Genomic DNA, 16,036 nt, shown 5'->3' on the forward strand with positions numbered 1-16,036 from the left:
GGAATTGCTTTCATTTTCTTTACCATCAGTATTTGTTTGAAGGCAGGAAGCAGTGACACACTAATATTTTCTGCTTTTAATATCCTACACTTTTTTTTTCCTTTTTTTTTCTAAGCTATAACGTTTTTTTTATTTCTCTTTTTATATAATCTAGATGAAACTTTAGTGCTCAATGTGTCTTGTGGCATTATCTCTGGGGTGGTTTCTTCCTGCATCGCCAACCCCACGGATGTTTTGAAGGTAAAATCCTACTTTTTATTTAGGAAGTCTGTAGGTTGTACAAGCTATATTAAACCTGTGCTTCTCACTCATTCCTTACAAGATAATAGAAATGATGGACATTAAACAGAAATAAAACCATTCGATCAACCTATAGGAATCCATGAAGTGGGGGGGGGGGGGGGGAGCGGGTTACTCTTTGGAAACAAGTTTGTGACATGACTATGATGCCTGTAACTAAGGATTGGGATTGAAAAGAAGCATGTTTGTAGTGCTGGCTTTCTTTCCCACAACTAACATTTACTGATGACCAATAGCGTGGTCTTTTTAGGAGTAAAGATGACTCCTATTTGATACAAGTGTTACTCAGAACGCATCAGTGAAGCACAAACCGAAGGAGCAGAAAGTATTCTTGCCTTTTTTATAAGATAAAAAATCTATCTATTTTATTTATTTATTGTTGCATATGGGGGACCTTTCAGAGGACGCAGACATGTATAACATACAAGTTTTGTTGCTAACGGGTCCAGTGAGTGTATTACCATACACGGCAGCCTTGTTCTCCATTGGGAGTAATTATTGAACTCTTGGAGACTAATAAAAGGCATCGCCACCATGCGATAAACCTACACTTCTGTGTTTCAAAATGTAAAGGACGGTGGCATTTGCTGTGGCTGAAACGTGGAGTGGAAGTGTTCAGTATATTCTTCAATGTGCAGAAGTGTGATGTAAGATGTTCTTTGCAACCCAAATCATGTGGGCTTGTATTTTTAGCTGTTCATCATAGGGCATCAGGGTCAGGCAGGCCCATGTAAGAACATTATGCACAAGACAGTCTGTATATACAGAACATGTGTTACTCCAGCTGGCAGTTGCCTGGATGCTCAAAATAGCCGTGCACATGGAAGTGGCCCGCAGCCCAGGGAATGCTGGGACCTCGTACTCCAAAAATACCATCTTGACATATTCATGAACTTGCTGAACCTTTTTAAGTATATCTCATTTGTGACTAAACTAATCAATGAACTGTGTAACAAAGGTAGAGATACTCCCATTTAGATGTTGTGGGCTTAGATTCTCTGCATTTTTCTATTGTTACTATTTTTTTGGGAAGTGAAATGCATACAATTTGAGAAGACACTGTTTTATTGATCTTTATTCAGCAAAGTTTTAAATACCCAAGATTTATATATATTTTTATATATTATTTTTACAAAAAATAATTCCAAAAAAATAATGCATGCTGGGTGTTTATAATGTAATAGTGTATACACGGACGGTACCAAATTACAGCATATCTATATCACTTCAAAAGTGTACTAACATGTGAGGGACGGTTATTGTGGATTTCATAGTGTACATTGTATCCAGTGATGCATATTCTAATATTTTTTTTTAAATTTTTTCCCCCTTCCATATTTCACATTTTCACATTCTATATCACTAGGGATTAATTATGCATGATTAAAAGCCATATTTACAAGTTGGAAATAGTAAATACCTTCTAGTTTTTGCTGGTAATTATACAGAGCACATCCTTCCTATGCTGAATTTCTGTGGTCCTTAGTATAGGTGCATTTCTACTTGGTAAAATGATCTGTTCTAAAATATTCAAATGCAACACAATTGTTTTTTGGTGGGAGTTAATGTCCACCATTGTTCCTCTCTCATTGGTGCATTGATATTAGTTGGATGTTAAGTCCCAACTCATGTTAGCCGTGTGTATGGAGTATTCCGTGACACGTGCTGCTTTGTTTTGCACAATTGGTCTTTTTTTGGTTTTAAATCGCAAAGTCGGTTCTCTTTATTTTAATTCCAGTGTATGCTGCTAAGTGGGACCGCACATTTTAAACAGTCTGCTTTGTAGAAATATAAATGTTGGTGATCCAAATACGATGTGTGGCTATTAATTGAACGCCGACAGCATTTGAACACCAATACATGCAGGGCCCGTGCATGGGCTGACAGCTGCAGTGCAGCACACATTGACGAGATGCTTTAAAATGTTATACTAGTCTTCTAATGACACTCCCTAACGCAGACATGGGGAAGTGTTTCTAATTCAAAGACGTGGCGTAAACGCCTGTCTAGAAATGTATGTAGAATATAAGAAACCGAAGTAACGCATGTCTTGCATTTGTCAGACCAACACCAGGTGTTTCACCCATTTATTTTGTGTGCTTACCACCCCCCTTCCCTCCAAATCTCTCTATTTGGGCAATTCAAATAAAATACTGTGTATAGTACAGAAAGGAATGGTCACTTTTACACCATTATGATACATAGTTGTTATCAATACATTTTTACACATCAAATATCTAACCTTGTATTGGTTGCATGAATCTGTTTTGCTGTATCTTTTTCTGCATTCCCCCCTACTACTAATTCTATAGTTTCATATTTTTGTTCCCTTTTTATTTATTTTATTAGTTATTAGCTGATTTCTTTCTCATTCTGTGAACTATTCAGTTATTTGCCCCTTGTTATTTGTATAGGATCTGCTACTAAGGCTGACTTGTTTTTTTTTTTACATTGTTATTATTAACTTTGAACTTGTAACTTCAACTTTAGGGTTTCAGTCTATAGATCTGTGTGTTCAGAGTCTTGGGGCCCGTATTTAATATCTTAAATGTATCTGGTCGTCAAGTTCCATCTGGGTTAGTCAAATGTGTTCCTTATCTCCTCTTGTGCTTGACCTGGTGTGGTGTCTAGGAACAAATCCCATTTGGTAATATAATTATCTACCTGAGCATCAGGTAGGGATTCTGAGGCTGTTTTATCTATAGTAATTAATGTAAGAATTAGAGATCTCAGTAGTTCTACTAGTGGTGGCTCTGGGGATATCCTTTTAGTCATAATACTTGTAGCTTTCCTTGCTGCTAGTAGAATGATTTCGATGGGACAAATTGCTTTCTGTGCGTGTGCTTTTCTGATGCTTGATGCATAGCCCGCCTCTGTTCTATAAAACGTTTCTACCAACGTGTGGGAGGTTCCACCAGAACGTGTTTGTGAACCGGCTGTGGAGATATAGCGACAGTTGTAAGAATGTAGTTTTGGTAATTTCATTGTTTTACAAGCCTTTTTTGCAATCTACAGTTATTTTTGATCTACTGCATGTGCTTTTCTATAGACCATTGTGGGCCAGAGTTAACCAGGAGGTTTAGAACTTTTTGGGGGTGGGGGGGTTACAGGATATACTTCTATGGCCAACTCTAAATGGAATATAAAGACCCAACAAATTTACTTCGGGGGCAGAAATGTTATTTGTCGCTTGGTGCATAATTTGCCAATGTTTATAGAAATAAATGAACTTTTTTTTTTTTCTGTGCCAGATGTTTTTAAAATGCATGATTTAAAACCGTTACATTGAATATTAACACTTGATCTTTTCTGCAAACACACTAAAGATCAGAATGCAAGCCCATGGCAGCTTGATCCAGGGAGGAATGATCGGTAACTTCATCAGTATTTACCAGCAAGAAGGGACCAGAGGGCTGTGGAAGGCAAGTTAACATAATGACTGTTTTTGTTGGCTAATGCAAAGTTATTTTTATTTTTTTATTTTCTTGCATTTAGGGATGGCTTTTGATCTTTACACGTAAATAAAAAGGTTTTTTTTATTTATTTTTTCTTGCATTTAGGGATGGCTTTTGATCTTTAAAAAAAAAATACTTTTTATTTACGTGTACAACAATCTTGGTGCATATACTTGCAACATATGAATTCTACAAAAGGAGTTGAATAGGAGTTTGTGTGCGGTGCTATTGCACATTAATAAAAAAACTCCATAGTATATACAGTACTGTATGAAAACATTATAAATAATGGTGAGCGTTTTCTATGGCTAAGAGCTTTTGCGTTACTACAGCTACCAGAAGTAGCTACTTCTTTTGATTATGTTTATATTGTTAATAACTTACGTGAGCTTTTCATAAACCTGATTTTCTGTAGGATCCAGGGGGTCCACGCTGCTTATTGTGGGGATTTGTACTTTTTGTTTTTTTTCCCCCTCCACTTTCCATTGCATTTCTGAGGCTTGGTTGACAGGCAAATACAAGGTTCCTGATAATTCACAGGAACGCCCCCGATGTCTCAGCCATGCTGCACTGCTAACATGAGATGTTATATTGTGTGTGTACACACCCCATAATATGCAGGCAATTGGATATACCGTACAAGGATGAGAGCACCAGACATAAATATAAACGTATATCTCTGCAGGGAAGAGGTTTCCTTTTACCGAACAGTCTAAGTACAGCTTTACATTCCTGTGTATTCTTCTCCTAGGGGGTGTCCCTCACTGCACAGAGAGCAGCTATTGTGGTTGGAGTAGAATTGCCTGTATATGATATCACCAAGAAGCATCTTATCTTGTCTGGACGTATGGGAGACAACATCTACACACACTTCCTGTAGGTGCCACATGGGTTTTATCCTAATTTGTCTTGTGATTTAAGGAAATTATGGATTTTTCTTACACTTCACTCGCCAGTCATGTTCATATCTTGTGTACTTCGAAGAGATTACTTAACATAGCTGTAGCGCACATTCCCCACCCTATGGGAGATGCGGCGGCTATGGTGTGTGGTGCATTACCTGTGGCTCACAGAAGGCCTGAACCTCTGCTGCTGGGAGCCTGGGTTGTACATGATCTGGTGACGGCGCCTCCACCTGCAAGGGATCCCAACTTGGTGGGATAATCCCCTTACAGGAACAATGCCAATAATACACACACACCAGTATATGCTAACAACCTTTACTGAACACAATAATATTGGTATCCGGTACCCCGTAGTAATATAGGCCCCAACCTGATACCACCAGTGAGTGTCCCCAAAGTACATTGGGTGCCAGGCACCAATACCCTGATGTCCCTTTTTTCCCAATGTCAAAGCCCACCCAAAGTGTAGGAGATTGCGCTATCCCGTGAAGTGTTGGTGCACTTAATTGGGTACTTGCCCGGGAGCTCCAGCACCTGGATGATGCAGATTAACGAAGAGGATCCGACGACGTGATCCGTGATGGCGTCCGCCTCCGCGTGGTGTGAATTCCGGCGTGGATAATATCACCTTGCAGTCTCTCAGGGAGGTAGTCTGGTCCCAGACCACAGGCCGCAATCACCGTGCGGCATCTTTACTGTGTCCCTGACACTAGACAGCAAATGGGGAGGCGTCCCTAACTAAGGGGCCTTCCCTGAAGCAACCACAAGCTATTGTGAGTCGGGGTCTCTGGCGTAGGGCAGGGGCTTAATGACACCCTGCACCTACACCCTTACCCTCTGATGTCCCAGCTCCGACTGACGTGGTCCCACAAGCACGACAAATGTATCTTCCTCACTGCTGAGATTCTCCTACCCCTATTGGCTGCCTGGCAACACATGGTATGCAACCCCTGAAGATGCTGGGACTTGTAGTTCCCCTGTGGAGCTTTTGGGTGTAATGGCCGCCGCAACTATCTCAATGCGCATGAGCGAGGTGGAGCAAGATGGCCTCCGCGCTATTGCGATCCATTGCGCATGTGTGGGATGTACTGCGCATGCGCGGCCCTTAACAAGATGGCGGCGACCCGCTCGCCACTTCCTGACACTAGCCACCGCCCGGAGGTAAGAGGGGGACCAGGCTACATAACATTTATGTGAAACCTGCTGAACTTGGTTCAACTCCTATTGCGTCTGAAGGCCTTTAATTTCACCTCTGGTATCCTCAAAGTTTATAAAAGTTATAGCAGGTGCATACAGACTGTACCACAAATGTGTCTTTACAGTCCAGGAGCTGATAAGAACATTGAAAGCATAACAGCCCGTTGATTAGCTTGTTTTTGACTAGCCCATAGCTTGAATGTATAAACTTTATTTCATGTGAATGAGTCCTGTTTGAAACCGGGAGCCTTGTTCACCTTTGATGGCTTTTGCCCTACAAAGTACAGGCGTGGTGTTTGTATCTGTGTACTGTGAAACACATGAGTAAATATTGTAACACGGCTTTCATTCAGTTCCAGTTTTACTTGTGGCTTGGCGGGAGCTCTTGCATCTAACCCTGTTGATGTTGTGAGAACACGGATGATGAACCAGAGAACGATATGTAATGTCGCGACTTCAAGCTACAAAGGTACTCTGGACTGCTTGTTACAGGTAAGTAATACAGCATTGAACAGAGCAGCAGTTTTCTGATCTTGTAATAGTAGATGATGAGGTTGAAAGAAAGACATGTGTCCATCAAGTTCAACCTCTGCTAAATTTAGACAAATACTTTATACTGTATCTATACTTATTGATCCAGAGGAAGGCAAACAAAAAAAACCCAGTGTTATATCATCCAATGATCTCTCATAAGGGGAAAAAATAAATTCCTTCCTGACTCCAAGAATTGGCAATCGAATTACTCCCTGGATCAACAGCCTTCCCATGTTTACTTATTTGGTATATCCCTGTATACCTTCCCTTTCTAAAAAAAAACAAAAAACCGTCCAACCTTTTTTTTGAACAAATCTATTGTATCTGCCACTAGTCTCCATGGGTGATGAATTCCACATTTTAACTGCCCTTACTGTAAATAACCTTTTCCTTTGTTGCTGCTGAAATCTCGTTTCCTCCAACCTTAAGGGATGACCCTGAGTCCTTTGTACTGTCCTTGGGATGAATAGTTCTTTTGAAAGCTCCTTGTATTGTCCCCGAAATATATTTGTATATAGTTATCATATCCCCTCTTAGACATCTCTTTTCTACTGTAAATAAATCTAATTTAGCTAGCCTCTCCTCAGAAGTTAGATTGACGAATCCCCTTTATTAATTTGGTGGCTCTTCTCTGCGCACTCTAGTTCCAGAATGTATTTTCTAAGGAGTGGTGCCCAAAATTGTACTCCATATTCAAGTTGTGGTCTTACTAATGCTTTATAAAAAGGCCTAACGATGTTTACGTCCCTTCCTTCCATTGCCCGTTTAATGCAAGATAAGATCGTGCTTGCCTTTGCAGTTACTGCATGGCTTTGGGCACTATTGCTAAACCTGCTGTCTACAAGGTGATCATGTGGGAAAGAAAAATCCTTCAGCAAAAAATACCTTTTTTCTGATACATTATTAGCAAGTAGACATGAGCGAAATCAAAGCTTGAAAATCTCACTCCTATGCAGGATGAAATTGAACTAATAGTCACTGTTTTGATCTGTGGGTGCCACAATCAGACAGGTGTATATTATTTTTTTAAATAAGCTGCGGCCAGGCAGGGAGCAGAGTGCGCTGGCGCTCATGCGTGGTTACGTCACGCGCTCTGCTCGGCCGGGCGATTTGTGGCCGGCTAGGTGCGCACACGGGGGACTTGTTGTGGGACGCGGCCATGACGTCACGGAGCTGGTTCCCCCTTATTGGGCGAACCGTTCACATGATGCGCTAGCAACCAGAAAATTCAAATTTGCAAGCGGCTAAGCATAGCGCAGGCGCTAACTCATGCTGGCCACACACATTGCAGCAATGTGTTTCATCGCAGCCAGCATGAGCGCGACCACTCAGCGCCACCCTGGACAAGGACTACGTTTTCCTGCAAATGTTTGTAAACATTGTGACCTGGTTAATGCGTTTTTCTCTCCTGTGCCTTCATGTCAGCGCATGACATAAAGGAAATGGCTCCACCCATCTTAAGATTGGACACAGACCTGTTTACGGTCTTGTAAACCCTTCCTATGCCTGCTTCAGGTCAGTTGTCTGTGTCCTATGGTGTAGGAGTGCAACTTTGACAAATACAGAACACCTGCTCTCGGTGTCCTCTGGAGGGGAGTTCAACCACGGACCCCCTCCTACCCAGCACCCATTCTACTGCCCGTTCGGTCTGACGTGGATGCAAATATTTCAGCCGAGTACTAGGAGCAGGCTCTCCTCCCCATCTCACCTCCTTCCACACAGGCACGTTCATTCCCACTGCTGAAAAAGCAGACTCGGACACCTGTACGCTTCCTCCTGCAGCCACCTTACAGATCTGTTGGCCGGCGACACGTGGTTGACACATCCTCGCGAAACTGGGAGATTTCAAATATATAGAGGTGATGTCATTAGCACGCCCCAGACAACGGAGTGCCGACTAGTACAGGAGGTTCCTGCACACATGCAAATAAGAGCTGCACACCTGCTCTGTGGTGGAGGTGTACAGGGAGGTTATCTCTAGTGGGGATTAGCTGCTGGAATATCTATTGTCCCTCCTTTCTATTTTCTTTGCTATGTCTAACTTCAGTCCCTCTTCCCCTTCTGGCAGTAAATCAGAGTCTCTCCCTGAAGACGCTATAATTACACCAAAAAATTGTGCTGCTAAAACTAAGCATCTAAATTGCTTGGGTTAAGCAAAAGTCTGCTTGTGGGTTACCCAGGCAAATTATGTCAGACATGCATCAAGCAAACTTGCTCGAAACTTGGCGTTTTTTTAATTGGTTTAAGACCTCAATGGTAGAAACATTAAAAAAAAAAACAAAGGAAAATCCCTGCAGTCTTTAAGCAAACGTCACATCCTATGCAGCGGATTCAGATTTTTCTGGCTCGGATTCGGAACATGAAAGAACATCAGACACATTTGCACTCATCAGACGAAGAAGAGGTTCGAGAAGGTCACTTCAGTTTTAAACTTGACAATATCGACAAACTGATTAAAGAAATGGCTTGAACCGTGGGGTTAATAGATGAAAAGACCTCTTAATACCCTGGACAGAATCCTTTATGTATCCAATAAGAAAGACAGAACCTTTCAGGTCCATGAAGTTTTAAAGGATTTAATTGAAAGCGAATAGAGATCCTGACTGTAAAAGCGGAACTCCCAGTAAATTCAACAAGAGGTACCCGTTCAGATCAGAAGACTGGGAAGATCCTCCTAAAGTGGACACTGGGGTATCCAAACTCGGACTAATACAATTATCCCTCTTGAAAATGCAACATTCTGCTAAAGGATTCTGTTCTTGAAATATAGAAGTTTATTTCTCTTTTCTGGACAACAAAAGGGAATACCAGCATCCAACACAGCCAAGCCTGATGGATAAGACACCTCAATTATACAGGCTTATGAAGCATCAGGGAACACACTGCTAAGCTCTTTGAAGGTTCAGTCTATCAGAGGGATCGCAACTTCCTGGTCTATGACACAGCAGGCATCCGCAGAGCAAATCTGCAAAGCGGCAACTTGGTTTTCCCTACATACATTCTTGGAACACTACCAGCTAAATGCATGGAAGGAAAGTCGTGCAGGCAGCAGTGTCGCGATTATTTGCCCAACCCAATGTTTTCTTTGAGGAAACTGCTTTGGGACATTACTTAATGCCATGCGCTGACACAGAGGGACAGGAGAGAGAACTGATGTTTTACTCAACGAAAATGTGTTTTCTCCTGGTCCCTCCATGGCAGCGCATTCCTAGTTCCCACTAGTTCCCTGTTTTTATTTTTGCACAGATTTTTGTGGTATATTTTCTTTGTCTTCTTCATTGTTATCCTTTTTAATGTTCTTTGGGTGCATATGTATATAGTTTAGCTTGGCTTGACGTACAACTGACCTGTGGTGGGCATAGAGAGGGGTTTACAAGGCCGCGACCAGATCAGAAGTCTGTCTGTGACCTTGAGCTGGGCGGAGCCTATTCCCTCCTGTCATGCGCTGACCAGGAGAAAATAAATGCATCCGTGAATAAAATGTAGTTATTATTATTATTTTTTTTCCTATCCTTACATTTGCCCAATATTGCCATCTATCCTTGAGTGTTGCGCGTACATATTATCTTGTGTGAAACAAATAATGTTCACAAACTGCCTACGCTTCCAGAGACCTGTTCTTTAAAAGAAGAAGAAAAATAAATAAATTATGAAGCTTGAGCTCTCTCTGTGTTCAAATTTATTTTTCTTAACCAAATAACATTCGTACAAGAAACGGTGCCTTTAAATCTGTTTTAACTACAGGATTGCAAGCAAATAAAAAAAGTTGTGTGTGCTGAGCACGCGCATTGCAAGTGAAACTTCTTTGTGTTTTGTCACAGAAATTGTATTTGTGATGGTGATGTTTTTAATTCAATGAAAGAGATTTGAGAGTATAATTTATTTTATTTATTTTTGTGTTGCAATTTTCATGCTATCACTTTGAATACGTTATATAATTGACTTATGATTACCATACAAAATATATGTATCTTACTTTAGTTAAGTATCTAAATGCCGTTACTCAAGTCTTTCATTCAATGTAAATCAAAACACCATTTCAGTGACAAAACCCAAAGAAGTTTGGCTTGGAACGCGCGTGCTCGGTGTGTATATGTATTTGTATATGTATATAATACTATTTGCACTTCTATATTTATACTCGCTGGGAACTCCTCTAATAACAGTTGTGTGTGTCTATCTCTGCGCATGTACGGCACCCGGCGACTGCTTCTGCGCATACGCGGGGGGGGGGGGGGGGGGTGCGCTTCTGCGCATGCACAAACATTACCAGGACGGGACGTCACTTCTGTTACGCTTTTTCGTTACCAGTAACAAAATGTGTCCCATCAAAATTCTTTAGGTGCCACTAAAGAAGTTTCACTTCAAAAATCTTATGTCATTCTTGGTTTGTACATTGACAACTGCTGTCCAAAACAGTTCATGTTGTACATATATAACACTATTTAGCGTTAATTTATTTTGACCTTGAGGGTCTCGTTCAATAAACGAACGGACAATGACTTCAATGGGAGTTTTCCCTACGTCGGTGCTTATTGAATAAGTCCCTGAGCATTAAGAAAGTGAGATGTCTAACTGCAGTCCTGAGTTGCGCATACCTTGCCGGGTCCTGGATGCGGAAGGAAGCTGTCGGAGGATCTTGTAGTCCGTTGCTGCCTAATTTACTTGCCACTTGTACAGGCCACAGGTTGGTTGAAGAGCTTGTTCTTTTTAAACTAACGATTTGCTTCCTTTGCAGACATGGAGGAACGAAGGGTTTTTTGCTTTGTACAAAGGCTTTTGGCCAAACTGGTTAAGACTGGGACCTTGGAATATCATTGTATCCTTTCTGAAGTTGAAACTAAACTTTTTTTTTTTTTGTAACATAACATGACTGAAAGTTAATTATCTCTCCCTAAAATCTGGTAATTATCTTTACACCACTTAATTTTTTGCCCCCCTTATATTGTTGGTTCTCTTGCCAGTGACAAGACATTTATAAGAAATATCTTTTGGACCACATCAGTATTTTTGTTTAATGGGTTTGTGTTGATCTATAAACATTTTGTCCACTAACCTGGCAGGAATCCTCTAAACCAGGGGGGCGCAAACTTTTTTCCCTGCGCCCCCCTGCCGGCTGTCCCCTCACTCCCGCGCCCCCCCCAACCCCAACTTACCCTCGCTCCGGCGTAATGACGTCATGTTGCCATAGCAACGTGACGTCACATGAACTCGCAGCGTCATTTTGACGCCGCGTTGCCATGGCGACGCCGGGAGGAAGCCGCCGGAGCCACGGGTAAGTATGGTTTACAGAGGCCCTGCAGCTCCCCCGGCACTTAATTTAAGTGCCTTCGGGAAGCGCGCGGGGCCTCTGTAAACCCCGCGCCCCCCGTCGGCAGTCTCGCGCCCCCCCTGGGGGTCGCGCCCCACAGTTTGCGCACCGCTGCTCTAAACAGGTCTGGCCTGTTTTTTACCGGGTACATATTCTCAGCAAATACATGTGCTCCTTACATTTTCTTTTTCCAAATTACTATGCCAATAAGAGCTGAATTTTGTGGCCATGAAAAATATTCTCCAATTCCTCCCTCTTCTTCTTTTTTTTTTTTTTTTTTTTTTAAGGGAGATGGATTATGCTGGAAAGATCATAATTTTTGCCATGTAATGTTTGGTAAAAACAAACATAAATAACTGTTTTTAACGAACTGCCTGTTCTATCTAGTTGCATAGTACAACATTTTACCTCTGCACCTAACACCCCAATTTTCTTTCTTTTTTTTTTTTTTTTTTTAAACAAAAACATGTATTTCCTTAACGCAATGTCACAGTTCTTTATTACATATGAACAGCTAAAGAAATTGAATCTGTGATGGTGTTGGATTCCGTTCAGCAAGGCCAAGCCTTCTATCTTTACAGAAACACTTTTTTTGAACTTTACCAGCTTTATCTGACACACTCGGTTGAGGCCGTTGCCAGAAGAACGTGTGAATGTCTGCAATGTACTGACTTACCTGGAGGCCTGAATTATCAATTTGTCTGCAGAACTGTTTGCATCCTTCTGCAGGAGTCCTTTGAGGAACTTCACAAACAGGTCGGAAGACCTGAGCTGAACGTTAAAGACCTGCATGTTGTGTAGTAATGAAACCGCCTTCATGCTGTGGAGCCCTCTGTAAACTCGCTCCAAAAACAACAATTTTTGAAATGTGCTCATTAGCAGCAGGTATCGAATTTTTATTTTATTTACTTGTGAATTGAAATTTATTTCAAGTTGTAACACCCTTGTTTAGTTTTTAGAGCCATGTTGATTTTTCTAATATATGTAAAATAAAAACCTTCACAAGCCAACCTCTCAGACCACTACACCACATTACAATGGTAATATTTCAACCCTATAAGAAATTAGAGTATTGCAAAGGGTTACAGAACTCTACATGATATCTGAGGAAGATACTTGTGTTGGCTTGATTACATTACATAGTCATAAAAGCATATTTATTTTGGCCCCTTAAATATCACAACCTGCGATTATATATATTTTTGTAAAGCAGTCGGTTAAGAACTGGTCCTGTACATTGGCACTATCAAGAATGCAAACCTTGCTACTGTAAGTATTCAGAAAGCCGTTACTTGCAAGAGGTTTTCATTCTTGATCAGTAAAACTTGGTCATTTAGCATTAGACATTCAGAATTATGTATACTTGAAAAAGCAAACCTTTCTTGGCTATATTTTTAGTAGTGCAGTATGTAGTAAGCGCATATAGATTTGTCACAGGTTGTGCTGCTGTTTAATGGACCAACAAGATGGGCGTTTTCATAGGTGTAGGTTTGTGTTTGTGTGTACACGTTTCAAAACCCCACAGGTCTCTTCTTCATGTATACACCTGGTTTTTATTTAATGAGAAAAAAATACCAACTTCACTAAAACGTCGCTCATATATTGACGTTGTTCATGGGTTTTATTTGTAATCGCGTTTTCAGACTATTGCAATACATTCCACACACACATTGCGGACAGGCACCCTTATTTATTGAAAAGTTACATTTCTGGTAATCTTAAAGGTGTGTATATATTTATGGGTATGCACATGCCACTTTGCTTTTGGTGAATTTGCTTTCCCAGTTACAGCTGTGCAACATGTCTGCTTTTTGCCTTGCTTAAAGCAGTGACTATAACGGTAACAGAGAAATGTTATTCACGAACGTGTTAAGTGTTTAGGATTGCTCATCTTTTCTGTTACAGTGGTAAAATTATAAGCAAATTTGTAAGTGGTATTGTTACAACTTCTAAGTTTCTGGTGATGAGCTATAAGTAAATATGTGAAAAACCATTTACACCTGTCAGTGTTTATTATTAACCATTTTACTACCAGAGTGCCCAGCAATGTGGCAGGCCCCAAAAAGGATAAAAAAAACAATGGAGTCAATCAAATTTATTAACACGTATTGGTGTTGGCCAGCAAAACCATTGAATGTACGTCTGCAATGATATACTGGTGAAGATATAGCACCGGTAAAGTCAATTATCATGTTGGTATTGCAATGTCATAGAATATTCCTCCCCCTTTCCCCCAAAACAGCCATAACGATTCATACATTTCATCTAAATGCATGGCCTCAAGTTCTCCCCGAAATGGAACTGTTTTGAAAGAATCATTCCACAAAACCATTGACATCATTCTCCTGAGGGTCAGGGAATCTGAAAAATGCCTTTTTGCGGAATTGTGATGCAACCCATTTCTCTGTTGCAGGCACTTTTGGTATTGCGGGGGATAATATACACTGGAGCAGATGTTTAAATAAAAGCACTGTGGAATTTGTTTGCATTCAGATGCATATTTTTATGTTTCTCAACTGGGGGTTGGAGCCAGAATTTACCTGTCTCATTGTCCTAAGGCCACAATAAGAAAAAAAATTCAAATGAACACCTGAATAACTGTGCCTGTGTATATTGCGTCCGGTTATGCACGGTCAGTATGTAGTGCCGTCCGAGTACAGTGCAGAGTATAACTTGACTGTACTACACAGGACATAACCTGATGGCACTATACACTGACACAGGGTATAACCTTACACAGAGTACAAGTGGGGAGGGGGAAGAAGGGGTGACGCATAGATATGGGGGGCAGGGACAAGGGGGAAAGTGGGGTGATTCTCCCCTACTTTGATCTCCAATCTCCACAACCTGCACCACATGGAGCTCTCAGCAGGCAGGGTGTACAGGTCGTCCTCGTTATCCAACTTTTCACCTTACAATGAATGGCATATCCAACGCTTTACAATGCAACCCTAAGGGCCGTTTTTTCGACGCCGGAATGCGTTATCCAACGCTCACCGCCACTGATTAACATGGGACTCACTTTACAACGGTTTCACTATCCAACGCTACTTCCAGAACGGATTCCGTTGGATAACCGAGGACTGTCTGTATACTCGCTGTACCCTGTGCTGCTTGGGAGCCCACCGGAGGTTGCTGGTCCATAGGAGCTCAGGAGAGGAGCTGGCTAGGGGACGCTCTGGCTTCTCTTCCATGTCACTAAGGTCTCTCTGCGTGGTCTGCAGTCAGAGCCCCTGTTTAACCCCTTATGGGGCTGCACATAAAGCACTGAACGCATGCACACATGAACTAGATCTTTTCAATCTGTGACTATTTCCAATGCTGGTTGCAAGAGGCAAGCATCGGTGCTCTCCGAAAGCATTATCTGGTGACCATAATCCAATTTGTGTTCCAGGTTAGCACAAACTACTCGTGTTATAAAATGACAGGCAGGATTTTACTTTTACTAGGTAGAGATTTGCAGGGGAAACTACTGTTGAAATGCTGTTTGCACAGTCTATACTCTCAAACCTGTGCTTAAGGAGGCTTAGACCAATTTTGGGAATAATCAATACATTTGAAAACCTATGTGAATATACACTTGGATAACATGAATACTACTCATTCCTAGTAAGCAAAATCTGCTTTGGCTCTGCAATCTGAAAGTTTTTAGTAGCATTTTCTGATGAGGGGGTAATCATGGCAAAAGCTGTTGAATGTTATAACAGGGGCTACCACAACCTTTTCCTATGTCAGGAGAAGTGGGATGATGCCAATTGGCATATAGAAAATTCTTACTGTTTTGACATGCAGCCCATTCAATGTTCGGGTAATTACAATCCCCTTCCAGTAACTATCCATATTGGTGCCTAAATCCCTAGGAATCCTGGCTACATTCATTCGTTCTTTAAGGAATATTCCACAGCTGTTAACGTCCTAGGGGGAAAAAAAACAAACTAACATTTATTTAGTGGCAAAGATGTTATTCCTTTAATTTAACCCCCCTTTGTGTGGGTTACCCCCCCCCCCCCTCTTTCCTTCTTCTGTGTTGGTAAATTGTGTTCATACGTAAACAGATTGCCATTAAAATGAACATTTACAGAACACTTCCTGGCTTGATTTTTTTTAAATTTTTGTAATAAAGGTTTTTTTTCCCTTCTTTAAAAAGATATTAAAAAAAGGGATTCGCTGTAGTTTGCTGAAAGAGAGACCATCTGTTCCACTGACACATTCAGTATATTCATGGTGGTTCATGTGGCCATATTGCATTTGTTATGAGCATTAAGCTGTGGTGGTTAGTGGCACTAAGCACTACTATTTTATTTACACACTGACCTGTTCTTGTACAGTATGTA

General features: G+C 41.2%; 1 protein-coding gene across 2 annotated transcripts in view; it reads left to right on the plus strand.

Annotated features, from left to right (window-relative positions):
• Positions 1-14,473, plus strand: part of SLC25A30 (solute carrier family 25 member 30) — a 30,884-nt gene extending 16,411 nt beyond the window's left edge. For both annotated transcript variants that reach the window (XM_075591114.1, XM_075591115.1), the window contains exons 5-10: positions 155-240; positions 3,627-3,722; positions 4,507-4,631; positions 6,211-6,349; positions 11,130-11,210; positions 12,196-14,473. In XM_075591114.1, coding sequence (XP_075447229.1) covers positions 155-240; positions 3,627-3,722; positions 4,507-4,631; positions 6,211-6,349; positions 11,130-11,210; positions 12,196-12,237 — 569 coding nt within the window. In that variant the 3' untranslated portion in view covers positions 12,238-14,473. The remainder of the gene's footprint in view (positions 1-154; positions 241-3,626; positions 3,723-4,506; positions 4,632-6,210; positions 6,350-11,129; positions 11,211-12,195) is intronic.
• The last annotated feature ends 1,563 nt before the right edge of the window (positions 14,474-16,036 follow it).

Source organism: Ascaphus truei, chromosome 3, assembly GCF_040206685.1.
Source record: "Ascaphus truei isolate aAscTru1 chromosome 3, aAscTru1.hap1, whole genome shotgun sequence".
Classification (NCBI taxonomy): domain Eukaryota; kingdom Metazoa; phylum Chordata; class Amphibia; order Anura; family Ascaphidae; genus Ascaphus; species Ascaphus truei.